The sequence below is a fragment of the Equus asinus genome, chromosome 27 (assembly GCF_041296235.1).
Source record: "Equus asinus isolate D_3611 breed Donkey chromosome 27, EquAss-T2T_v2, whole genome shotgun sequence".
Lineage (NCBI taxonomy): Eukaryota > Metazoa > Chordata > Mammalia > Perissodactyla > Equidae > Equus > Equus asinus.
In genome coordinates, this window is record NC_091816.1 from 646,790 (window position 1) to 659,966 (window position 13,177).

The window sequence follows — 13,177 nt, forward strand, 5'->3', positions numbered from 1 at the left end:
GGGTCCTGTGGGCTGCTGTGATTGCCAGGCAGGGTGACTTCTGAGCCACTGGGGCACCTTCTCACCTGCACTGCACTTGGTGTGTGGGCACCTCTGCAAGGCCTGAGTTGCCACCACTTGGTGGGCAGCATTCCCATGAGCAGGGCCACTGTGACATGGTGGGCATTCCTACAGGCAAGGCTACCTCACAAAGTTTCACAGGGGCCAGGCTACCCCCACCTCCTCTTACAGTCACGCCAGGCCAGCTGCTGTGTGAGGATCTGCAACCAAGGGGTTGGGGGTGAGGGGTACGCTCACCTAGTTCCACTGCCTCCCAGGGATCCAGTCCACCCATCTCAAGATGCACAACTGCATGGATCTCTCAGACATCCTGTCAAGCTGTGTAGGGAATCCTCTGCTGATTAATGACTGTCCATTTAGTTATAACTTAGAGGAGAGAGACAAAGGGAACAACTCACTCCACCATGATGCTGACATCACTCCTCAAAAAACATTTAGATGCAGAAACCAATTATTCAGGAGTAAAATAACTCTGTCTACAAATGGCAGTGATCTGAGGCAGATGAAAGCCAAAAGTGACTCTAAAACAAAATGGAAAGAGTGTCCTAATTTCTCTACCTTTTAATATTAATTCTCACATACTACAATTAGGTTTGCTTTTGTTTCTGAAGTTATGCATACAGCAAAATCTCTTAACCAACCTCCAGTCAGCCAACTCCTGGATGAACAGTCACCGTGTAAAACATACTAGCTGATACCCACAGCGCTCATAGCTAGTAATCAAGTCTGCGGCAAACTTGTGAAATTCTGCTCCTGTCATTGCACTGATGGCTACCAAGAATCAAATGTGTTTGCTCCCAAACTGATTTGTGCCAGTTGTGCTTGATACTGAAATTGTATAATTTAATTAAATATTATGTAAAACAATTACATATGTGTGGGTAAAATATGAAAGAGTTGTTTATATGTTTTATACCATACATATGTATGACTACAATATAAAAGCTAAATGGAATGCTTTAGAAACAGGACATTAATGACCATAAGAGAATTCTACCAATAACAGTTTATTTTTTAACTGTTTTTACTAAATAGATGCAAAATTTATAAAATATTTGTTGAATATGAAGATTCATGATGCAAATATACCTATAGACACCAAGAAATTACCATTTTCTCATTGACTAAATAACCACAGATATAGTTATTTTAGTAGTGCTTCTAAAATTTTGGCTTTAATTACTTTGAGCCTATCAAGTTCTTTTAAATACATAAATATTTTTATTTACAAATAAAAAGATATAATTTTTAAGTAAATATATCTTTACTTAAGCTCCAGTTTTAGAACATTATGCTGTTTTATTAGATTTTTCCCCCAAACGGAACCCATCAACAAAACAGACAAACCAGCTGACATACAAGTCACACAAGGAAGGTAGGAGGAAATGAATAGAGAATGAAAAAATACAATAGTCAAAAGAATGAATGAAACATGTCTCTGAAACCATTAAACCACTCCAGGCAAACACAGTCCACACCTTTACCTACTTCTATCAGATGCCTGTGCTAGAAGGAAAAGACCTGTGTGAGGAAATTCATAGTAACACGTTAGTCTTACCTTTTGTGCCCTGGGTTGTCAATTTGCAAGAAAGCTGTAATGAAAGTTACACACCTGGTGCTCTAAAAGCAGCCCATAACTGCTCTCTGCAAAGTGGGGGAAATTCCGCTTCCCCAAAAGGGAGTTGCAACAAGACCCCATAGTGAAGGCAACAGCAAGAGCGATTAGGCCAGAAATCCTGCTAATTCTGGAAATCCTGCTCCACTATAAGCCCAAGCTAACTGTCAGAGCACCTACTCTGTCCATACATTCTTGGAAGGGTTCCTGAGCTGAGCTATTAAACAGCCTGTGATATTTAACTCATTCATTGAACAAACATTTACTGAGTGACTACTATGTGCCAAAGTACCACACAAAGTACTAGAATTTTCCTCTTGGCTTCCACACTGCATGCCTACAGGCAATCACAATATAGGTACAAGAAAGGCCAGTTTTGCTATTTAATAGGTGTGTGACTTTTAAGAATGGAAACAATTCTGCCTCCCACTCAGGTAAGTATAACCTGCCACTCAGGTCACATTTACTGTCCACTCACTGTTTTACTGCCTCTTTACTGTAGGCACTGTTCTAAGCCCTTCCCAACCAGTAAGCATTAGTGAGGTATTCCATGCAGTAACAAGGCAGTGAGGAAGAGAGGTTAAAATAACTTACCCAAGGTGACACAGCTAGAAGGTGGCAGAGGCAGGATACAAATCAGACTGTCAGATTCAAGGCCACACTCTAACCACTACATTGCACTGTTGCCTGGTGACACAGAATATCCTTTAAGAGAAGGATAGGCAAATGGGTCTCCCCATCCTCCATTAAATGGAGCTGGCCCAATCTCACCTTCATCAAATCCTTTAGGAGACCCTGACCAAGCACCTAACATAATCAAAGTGTAAAGATTCTGTAAAATGGAATCTGTTTCTCTTCCCACGCCTTCTCCTCACTGCTGGGTTTCATGGAGACCCGTCTGGCTACGGGAGGCCTCCAGGGATCAGCAATGGTACGAAAATACGAACACATCTTAAAGGGGAGGAAAAGCGGAGGAGTGAATACTCTCCAGAGGGTGGTAGCAACCCTATGACTTGAAAATGTTTGTGAACCTAGTTTGAACCTTTATAGTGGAACCATCTCTCCTATAAAAGGGGAGCAGAAGGGAGTCTGGGTTGTGCTGGATCCAGATCAGTAGCTGCAGTGAGCAAAGAAGCCAGACTGGCTGGATCAGCTCTTTGTCCTCACCCTCAGTGAGGGATGTTTGTCACCTGGAGACCACACCCACTAATTAAGTTCTAAGGGCAACTAAAAGGTCATTATTATCACCAGTTTAGATCAGAGTTTCTCAAGCATTCCTGATCTTAATCATGTGGGGTGATTATGAAAAGCGCCACTTCAGAACTACAGAACCAGAATCTTCAGGTAGCCCTAGAAATCTAAACCAGGTAATTCTTGTGATAGACAAGTTTGGGAAACACCATTTCAATCATCAAATTACAGGACCTAAAAAGATCAAGAGGGGTCTTCTAGGTAGGGTGTCCTTTTCCTTTTGAGCAGTTCTCTGTCTAACCCAGGACAAAAGCACTATTTTCTATACACAAAAGTCTCCAGAGAAAGGATTTCCAAAGTTTCCTTTCAATATACATGAAGGTCTCAAATCCTCAGAGCTTTGCAATCCTCCCAAGTGGCTTAAGCAAAGGTTAAATCCATCCTTCTTTCCAACTAGAATCAAAAAGAATGATATGCATTACACGAATCATTTTACAAATCATTTTGTTGACTGACTTCAGCAAACATGTGAGTGCCTAAGGGTATGCTAAGCCCTCTCATGATATGCTTAAGATAGAGAATCTAACTTACTTCAAAGGACAAGAACAAGAAAGGGAAAAGACAACCCACAGAACGGGAGAAAATATTTACAAAGCATGTATCTGATAAAAGACTTATATCCAAAATATACAAAGAACTTTTACAATTCAATAATAAAAAGACAACCCAACAGAAAAAAGGACCAAGGATCTGAATAGACATTTCTCCAAAGAAGATATACGAATGGCCAATAAGTATATGAAAAGACGCTCAATATCATCTGGGAAATGAAATAGCACTTTCCACCCACTAAGATGGCTAAAATTAAAAAGATAAAAAATAAAAAGTCTTTGTTGATGAGGATGTGGAGAAATGGCGATTCTCATACACTGCTGTAGGAATGTAAAATAGTGCAGCCCCTGTGAAACAATCTGGCAATTCCTCCAATCTTTAAACATAGAGTTACAATATGACCCAGCAATTCCACTCCTAGGTACACTCAAGAGAAATGAAAACATATTTCCCCACAAAAACTTGTACATGACTGTTCATAGCAACATTATTCCCAAAAGCCAAAACATGGAAACCCATCATCTAATGAATGAAAAAATAAAATGTGGCCTATTCAATTGAACATTATTCAGCAATAAAAAGGAATGAAGTACTAATGTATGCCACAACATGGATGGGCAGTGAAAACACTACGTTAAATGAAAGAAGTCAGTCGCAAAAGGCCACAATATGATTCTATTTATTTGATACATGCAGAATAGGCAAATCCATAGAGACAGAACGTAGATTAGTGGTTGCATGGGTCAGGGGATACGGCAGTAGTGGGATTAAGGGGCAACAGCCAATGTTTGTTTTGGGGTGACGAATATGCTCTAAAGTTGACTGGGATGATGAACGCACAACTCTGCGGACATACTAAAAATCACTGAATGTACACTTCAAATGGATGAGTTGTGTGGTATGTGAATTTTATCTCAATAAAGTTGTTTTAAAAGAGAATCCCACTACTCTCCGAGAGCCTCAATTTCATCCTCTGAAAATGGGCATACCACCTAACCTACAGTATTGTAAACAACACATAAGAATATGTAAATTCATGTACACACATACACACACACAGCTTCACATAGTGCCTGGCACACAATAAATACAGAATACTTGTTATTCTTTCCCCTCTTCCTATCACCACATTTTTGCATTAGTATGCCTTGATATCAATGTGTTTTCACCACAAGTTACAAAACTCAAAACTGAAATGTATTCCAACAGAGTCCTGACCATGAGAATTCTCTCATGATTTCACACAGGCTAGACTGAAGGCTATTCCTACAGGCCTGACCCTGGAGAAACCCTGGAGCCTGCAAATGTGGCCATCTACCCCCAGACTCATCACTGCAAAAGTATTTGGGGATAAGGAATAACATTTTTTTCTCCATTCCACAATCTTAGTGTATTCTCTCTCTCTCTAACCGTAGTGCAGAAGCACCTCTCCTAACATGTAGTTTTAAAACCAGGCACACTCCTTGCCAATATTTCTGCTATTAAGGCATCTTTCCTCATCAGCTTCATCTACACTGAAAATCTATTGGGCCTCCAAGACAGCTTTGCAGGGGTCCCAGGAAAGACCTTAGCCACTTAGATATCCTGCCCTACCCACCCGGATACTCACGGTGATGCTATGCAGATTCACAGGGGTCTTGAAGCTACAGAACTATCCATAGCTTGCAAAAAAGGGCAACTGCAGTGTTCTCACCATCTCTGTAAGTTCTCAAACAACTCACAGCCATCCCTTGAATTAATAGTGGACTCTCAGCCAGACACTCAAGTTTTTCCATTTTATCAAAATCTTTTCCTCCATTTGGCTAAGTATTGTCACCTGCACGCTGTTATGCAATTCATTCCTTTTCAGAATAGTTCCTACCAGCAAATACATTTTTCTTCTTTCTTTGATTCACTTTCAATGATTTTATCTCCACTTTCATTTCCATTAAAATCCCATGCCTCCATACACTCTTGCTGCTTTTATACTTACTAGACATGATGGGATAAATATGTGCAAAACTCGAAACTTGACAAAGGCAAGTCAGTCAACACGCCACAAGCAACCAGATGGTCAAGAGGGAAATGACTGCTCAGGACAGCCAATGCCATCTATTAAAGCATTTTTTCTCCAGAGGTGTGCTGTCTGATATTTTTACCACTAGCCACATGAGGCTGTTTAAGTTCATCAAAATTAAGTAAAATTTTAAATTCAGTTCCTAAATTTCACTAACCACATTTCAAGTGCTCTTGTAGTTACACGTGGCTACTGACTACCCTATTGGACAGCAAGGATACAGAATATTTCCATCACAGCAGAAGGTTCTAGTGAATGATACTGACAAGAGAATGACTTCCTTGGTTCTACGAAAGCTTGTACTTTCAGAGTGCTTAGGTATAGTACTTTCAGTATGTATAGATTGTGAGGTTTGACTCTCAGAAGCATGACCCAAGTGCCTCAGAATGTTCTTCGCGGGTTTTCTTGGTGGTCAGTGGACAAGGTTTCTTGGAGGCTAACATAGAGCTTGGCACATAGTAAGTATTTAATATGTGCTCAATGAATGAATGAATGAATGAATGAATGAACAGCATATTAATGTCTGTACTTCAGTTTCTTCCCTGATTTCCTTCTTCACAGAAAGCAATGGGATTCTTTTTGTACACAGGAGATCTTACAGGAAGAAATGAGCATCTGCAGGTGGGCTGGGAAGCTCCGGGACCCTTCGGAGCCACTAGAAATGAAGGTGAAAAACACAAACCTATGCCCAAAGGAAACTTTGATATTCAAACAAAAACTTTCAGACCCAAGGAAACACCCTGCTTCTTCAAACACTCTCTACTTGTAGCTTTTAGAGACATGAAGGGAAGGTGAGGGGAGATACTCCGGAAGATCACACAGTCTGCTGTCATTTCTCAGCATTTTCCCAGTATAACTTTGCTAGAAAATAATACAATCACAAAGGCAGCAATCATCTAACTGCACTGTCTGTGCTATTCACTCTTACACACAGATTTCCCCTTCCCTCAGTGTCCTCTGACTCAATCTATACTGTGCCTATCAAACAACTTCTTGGAAAGCAAGAGTTGTTGAAAATTGAAATTCAAAAAAGCAGGCAACTTTTCATACACAGAGAAAGCAGTTCCACTGACCCTTAAGCAACAATTTCCTAAAGGCCAAACAAAAGAAGCTACAGCTGCTTCTATTTAAATTTTTCTACTTCCCTTGTCCGCAGATCAAATAGCCATAGGAAGACCCAAGCTGCTCCATTCCTATAATTCACTTTTCTTAGTCCGGAAACAGAAGGCAAGAGAAACGGGGGCCAGCTGCTGCTTGATCTTGTTAATGCCCTGCACTCATTCCCCATCTTCCTCCTTACTGTTTCAGACTCCTTTCTCAACCATCTAAGTCCCAGCTTGTGGGAAGAAAAAAACAAGGAAACAGCACTCTGTGTCAACACCCACCGTTGTAGAAGTCTAGATCACTTCTATGACGTGATGTAATCAGAAGTTAAAATAGGTGAGCCTTTCAATTTTAAATTGTTAATCTGCTTTACTTCAAATTCCAACTACTTAGTTATAACTATACAAAACTCCTTACATAATCCCTTTAGTGATCCCTTTAGACACTATATGTGGTTTTTTTCACATTCTTTTTTTTAATTTTTATTTTTTTTCGGATGTACATCATATTTCGAATTCTGTGTACATTACATCATGTTCACCACCCAAATGCTAATTATAGTGCATCCCCTCACATGAACTATATGTGTTTTTGAAAGAAAATCACACAACTTCCATCTCTTGAGCCAAACAATCCTGGTCCCACTATTTAACCCAAAGGATATATAAAATAATGGTTGTTGGTGAATTAGTCATCCAATTTCAGATTCCAAGACCCTCTCAAGAGTCTAAATATGAGAGCCAAGAAGCTCAGTTTCTGCAACGCCCAATGCTAACTCTGAGGACAGAAGAGCAGCAGAGGGGTTGGAACACTGGGCTGCCGAGCTTAAATCTCAGCTCTGTCACTTACTCCCTGCTACTCAGCCTCTCCAGACTTCAGACTGGACTTAATGACAGTAGTGACCTCATGGGTTGTCATGGGGACTAGAGGAGAGAATCTGTTAAAGCACACAGTAAGATCTCAATAAATATTAGCTGTGATTCTAACAATGCATGATGCCTGAACACATCAGCAAAAATAAGCATTTCTAAAAAGTGAGGACTTAAGACGAAACTTAAAGGAAAATGCTGCTTCTCACACAATCCACATGAAAACACTATCTAAGAAAAGAGCCACAGGCTCAGGTCAAAATATTCATTTTTCCACTTAACCGAAATCCCTAACTCCAACAATAAACTTTTTAAAATATCCATCAACATGTAAAAATTATTCTGATACATCTCACTGATTTGTGGCCAGAAAAAAGGGAGCTTCAAACTAGCTGGTTGTTCGCAGTCAAGCGAGCCCTGAGAATCGAGTGGTGGGCCCTGGTCGGGGCCCAGCTCTCATAGGAAGGGAGGAGAGAGGGCTGGCGACCCCTCCCACCACAGATGCCCCCAAGAGAGAAAATGCTTCACCCCTCTGCGTCCTGGAGTATAAACAAAGTCCCTGCCCACTCGGCACCAACTGGGCTCCAGTTTGTTGACCTTCTGCGCACAGGGAGGTGCACAAAGACTGCAGGAACGTGTGCTATTTTTACAGAAATAAGATAGCATAAGCAAAGGTTCATTATTAATGTTTTGAGCTATATCTTATTTTCTAAAGAGGCATGGAATTTGGTAATTTGTATTTCAGAATAACTTGTTAACTAAATGCTGCAAATTATCCTTTTTCTCCACTGTAAACTGCAACAGAAGTTAACATTGCCACCGTAGTCACTACAGCTAACACTATTTAATCTGGAGCATGTGAAAAATGTCTTTGGAAGGTTTTGTAACTTGGAAACACAGGAAAGGTACAAAGGGACAAACTCAAAAAATAATGCCACCACTAAAATTTTTTCCAGCAAATCTCTGAGTCTGCACACAATATCACAAACAACACAAGCTGTCCAGACACAGGCACCCTGAACAAAGGCTCAGAGAATTCCATCTGGATCCTGTACTCCCCTAAAACAAGGTTAGGCAGGTGTTAACTGTAAAAGAACTCAGCAAGAACTGAGAGGCAGCATTCAAGGGGAAAACACTTCCACGCTCAGCAAGGGAAGCCAGGGACCTCGGTGCTTGGCCCCAACTGTGGGGGGAGAACCCCAACGTGCTGAGAACGCTTGAGCAGGAGAGATTCGAGGTCAGACGAGACTCCCAGTTTTCTGTGAGCCTGAGTCACAACATCTTTAGCTAAGCAGACTCTGGTCACCTACTGATCACAGGGTTATTTTTCACAGAATGCTTAAACCTCCGTCATGTCTGAATTCACTTCTAAAAATTGGGAAGGATCACCATCCATTATTCACCTAATCCAACCCACGCCCAAAGAAACGCTCTTTTCATAATTGCCAAATGACAACGTTACCTCAAGTATACCTCAAATAAGCCAGTCTGGAGGCCAAAGCACATACACATCTAAAGGAAAAAAAAATCAGCTCTAAAAGTAGTAATGCCTTGGACATGTTTTTTTTAATGTAATACCAGGCTAAATCCCACTCGCATATTTTCCATCAGGGTTAGCAAACAAATATATAAATATCAAGCTTTTAGAAAGTGAATAGAGTCATTGATGGAAAGTATCTCTAAATTTTCCTTTTTCAATGAGCTGATTTTCTGTCTTATTTTATGTTTATTTCCAAATTCCCAAGACTTAATAACCTATAAAGATTTTGAAGGTATCCCATTTTTTTAATTGCTAGTATTTACTTTAATTAAAAGCAAAATTGAACCTCTTAAGTACAATGCACATAGTATAATATGTATTATTCTTTGGTAACAAATGAAGTTAACAGTATCAACAAAACTTTTTTTAAAGCCAACACACATTCAGATTTGCAAATCAAGCTTCTTGTTCATGTATCTTTAAAAATAACATCCAACTGTGGAATTTCACCTTAAAATAAGATTATTTTAGCTTTGCAGCTTTAATCATTCTCCCGCATTCAATGGCCAGGATAAGAGTGCTGATCCGTTCACAGAACATACAAACTTGCGAGACATTCAGAATGTGCAGCTAAGAGCACATTACTAAGTAATGCATATACATGTGTAGGCAAGAAACTATAAAATGCTAGAGCCAGAAGGCTCTGAGAAAACATCTATCCAATCCCCTCATCCCACAGAGGAGGAAGTTTTAGCTACACAGGTTAAATGATTTGCCCAAGACAGTGGCAAAAACTCACCCAGTCAGTGACAAAAGCTGCAAGCCAGATGTCCTACCTACTAGTCCAAGCGCTTTCCATGGTACTACTCTGCTCCTTTCAGTACAAAAAGCTTATATTAATGAAATATCTGACAAACAAGAGAAAATCATTTATTTTTAGCATGATTTGTGGATGGATATAAGAAATCTGTAGAAGGACATGCATCAAGCCACTAAAGATGGGTTGGGAACGTGTTAATTTATCTTGCATTGTTTTGCTGCTTCTGTTGAGCATGTTGCATTTTTAAGTGCTAAAGACGAATTTAACGACTTTTTAAAAGAACATCTCCTGATTTGTAAATACTCTAAGAAAGGATGGTAAAGTATTTCTTGGAAGAAAGTGCATCTCCTTTCCTTCAGCAGGGAACAGCTTCCTTGCTCCCCAAAAAAGCGCGCCAATCCCTCCCCTTCAAGGTCCAGCTCCACACCCAGCTCCTCTGCAAGGTCCTCCCAGCCCTTAGGCCGGGCCGCCCCTTCGCCGGGGTTCCCGGGTAGAGCCCTGCAGAAGGCTCTCCCGGCGGAAAGCAAGCTCCCGACAGCAGAAATCCTGTCCTACTCCTCGCTACTGGGCCTGGAAAACCCTTGCACGTATTCAGTCGTAGTTAATGAAATGAGGCATTTGTTCCCAGAATCCCATCTAGAGTTACCTTCCGGATCTCCCTCTTCCCCACACAGCACCTGGACCCACTCAGGAACCACTGGGGGTGGAAATCCTGGACCCCACTGTCGGGCAAACCAGGCTCCGGGAAATGAAGTCCTAAGGACCATTACATCCTCCGCCTGCTTGGGTTTAGGACCCTGCGACCTCGAGGAGAGCGGTAAAGCTAACTCTCTTCTTCAGGTCGCCGACGGCAGTCTACACCCGCCTTCCGTAAGGGTTAACCTGTTTTTAAAAATCTCAGAACATCGCTTGCCAGTACAGCGGATAAAGTTAAATGCAGGTAAAACGGAATGACTGAAACGTCTTTAAAAGCGACCGAAGAAGCCCCCTCGTCTGTCCCTCACTCGGCCAAGTCGGCGTCTCCCCGACGGGGCCGCGACCGCCCTGACACGAGGCGGCGGGAGCGTGGCCGGCGGGGCCGCCGCGACGCCGCCTCCCCTCGGCGCGCAGAGCGGGCGCCGGCGCTCCCCCGGCTCCGGGGCACCGAGGGCGGACGGCCGCCGGGGAAGCCGCCCCGCGGGCCCCGCGGGCACGACGAGAGAACGGGCCGAGGAGAAGAGCCGCCTGAGCCTAGGCAGGCACGGCCGCGAGGGCCCAGGGACTCGGGGACAGACGAGCGACGGAGCCAAGCGAACCGCCCTCGGCACGGCGCGCCCCGCGCCCCCGCCCGGCCGCTCCCCGGGCCTCACCGCGGCAGACCTTCCGTCCATCTTCCACCGCCCGCGCGCCGCCGGGGCCTCAGGGCGACCGCGGGCGGCCGGCCGCCGGCGCAGCGCGCTCTTTGTTGGGCGCCCGGACGGCCGAGCGCGGCGGGCGAGGAGCCCGGGCGGCGGCGGCGGCGGCGCGCACCCTGGCGGAGGCGGCGGAGGCTGCCCGCCCGCCCGCGCGGCCCCGGGCAACGACGAGCGAGGCGGCGGGCGGGGCGGGGCGGGGCGGGGCGGCGGGCGGGGGCGGGGGCGGGGCCGGCGGGCCGGGGGCGGCCTCTCGTGGGGGGCGGGGGCGCGGCGGGCGCCTGGAGGGCGGGGCGGGGGCGGCCTTCCGTCGGGGCGGGGACGGGGGGCGGGGACGGGGCGCGGGGGCCGGGGGCGGCCTCTCTTGGGTCGGGGGGCGGCTTCCCCCGGGGATGGGGGGCCTTGGGGGGAGGGGCCTCCGGGAGGCGGTGCGTGGGGCCCGCCCCGCCCCCGCCGCCACGCGCCCGCGCCCCGCCGGGCCTCCCGCGGGCGAGCGGGGAGCTGCCTGTTGCTTTGTCTTCCCCGCGAGTGGCTCCCAGCCTGGAGGGCGAGGGCGCTCTCCCCTCGGGCAGGGCCGCGGAGGGGAGCCCGAGTCGGGCGCCGGCTCGCGTGGTGCGGGGCCTCTTGCGTCGGCGTTGGGCTTTGCCTCTCCGAGGGGGTCCCGGGGGCCGGCGGTCCCGCCCACGGCGCAGTCCGGTCTTGGGCCTGTCCCCCCCGAAGTGCGTGCCGGGGGACAGCTCCCTCGCTTTCAGTCGAGACTGCCGCAGACCGGTGCAGCAGAGACGGGCGCTGGAGGGTTGCCCCCACTGCGACGGGCGCGGGAGACCTGCATGCCCCGCGGGAAGGGCGGCGGCGGAGAGCGCCCCTTCCGTTCAGCGCCCGCGCGGCCCGAGCATGCAAGTGGACCCCGTGTGGCCAGCGGCGTGGTGGTCGGAGTATGTTCGTGTTACAGCCTTAACGTCACCAAGACCACTCTTACCTCTAGTGACCGGTAGAAGATGCCCCAATAAAGGGAAGGGATGACATGGCCAAGGTTTGAGTTGGGGGTGGGGATCAGGCTCCTTGGTGGCCCAAGGAGCCTGCCCACCAGGTCAGGATGCAGCGAGGCACATGAGTCGCCTACTGTTGCTCTGACTGCCCGTTCACATCTATCAGCCAGCCAGTGGCACCCACCAGAGGAATCGGAACGAGGAAGTGGATGCATTTATAGAAATCCATTCCCACTTCTGAAAAATGACCGCAGTCCATGCTCCCTTTGCCAGAGCAGCAGTTTGGTCAAATGTGTAGGTTTTAAAGCACCCTAGTTACTCGGGCATATTTCTCCTTTATGGATCCTCCCTTCACTCTCGCAGAAAGACCCAACGAAGACAGTCCCTGTGTGCCTATTCCCAATAAACTACTGCCTTCCTCCAGCCTTGGTCTGTGATGATTTTGTTGGCAAAGAATCAGGAGTACAAAATGTAGTTGCTCCCCTGGGGCTTGACCACTGGCCTGGCGGCCTTTACCTGGGAAATTAACCAACAACTCGTAAAGGAAAGTCAAGGATTTTAAGCTAAATCTGAAACTATATCAACTATACTCTGACGTAACTATTCATATAGGAGGCAGTGTGGACCTAGGCTTACACGAGCTTGCTAGTTAAGGCACCTGGGAATAGACACCTATAATCTGAGCCTCTGTTTCATCAATAATAAAATGAGGATAAAACTACCTTACAGAATTGCTATTAGTATGACAAATTATGTAAAGTTCCTAGCCCATAGTAAATATTCAAGAAAGGTGCATCTCAAAACTTAAGCAACAGAAGTGTTTCCCATTTTCATCACAAAGGAAAGTTTTTTATTTTTTCTCCCTGAATCCAAAATATTTTAAGATTTTACTTACAAAGCTAGTCACATATATTAAATATTCATTTTTCCCACCTTAAATAATCAATTGTTGGAGATTCTGATCAGCAGAAATTAACCAGCGATACCACT

The 13,177-nt window shown here is 45.3% G+C and overlaps 1 protein-coding gene across 18 annotated transcripts in view; it reads right to left on the reverse strand.

Annotated features, from left to right (window-relative positions):
- The window catches only part of PSD3 (pleckstrin and Sec7 domain containing 3), a 655,493-nt gene that overhangs the window by 452,720 nt on the left and 189,596 nt on the right, over positions 1–13,177 (reverse strand). For 3 of the 18 annotated variants that reach the window (XM_070499763.1, XM_070499759.1, XM_070499764.1), the window contains exon 1: positions 11,157–11,351. The exons of 11 other annotated variants lie outside the window; for them this stretch is intronic. In XM_070499763.1, coding sequence (XP_070355864.1) covers positions 11,157–11,177 — 21 coding nt within the window. In that variant the 5' untranslated portion in view covers positions 11,178–11,351. Of the gene's footprint in view, positions 1–11,156; positions 11,353–13,177 lie in introns of those variants that run through there. 4 more of the 18 variants (XM_070499770.1, XM_070499768.1, XM_070499769.1 and 1 more) reach the window with 3 other exon arrangements.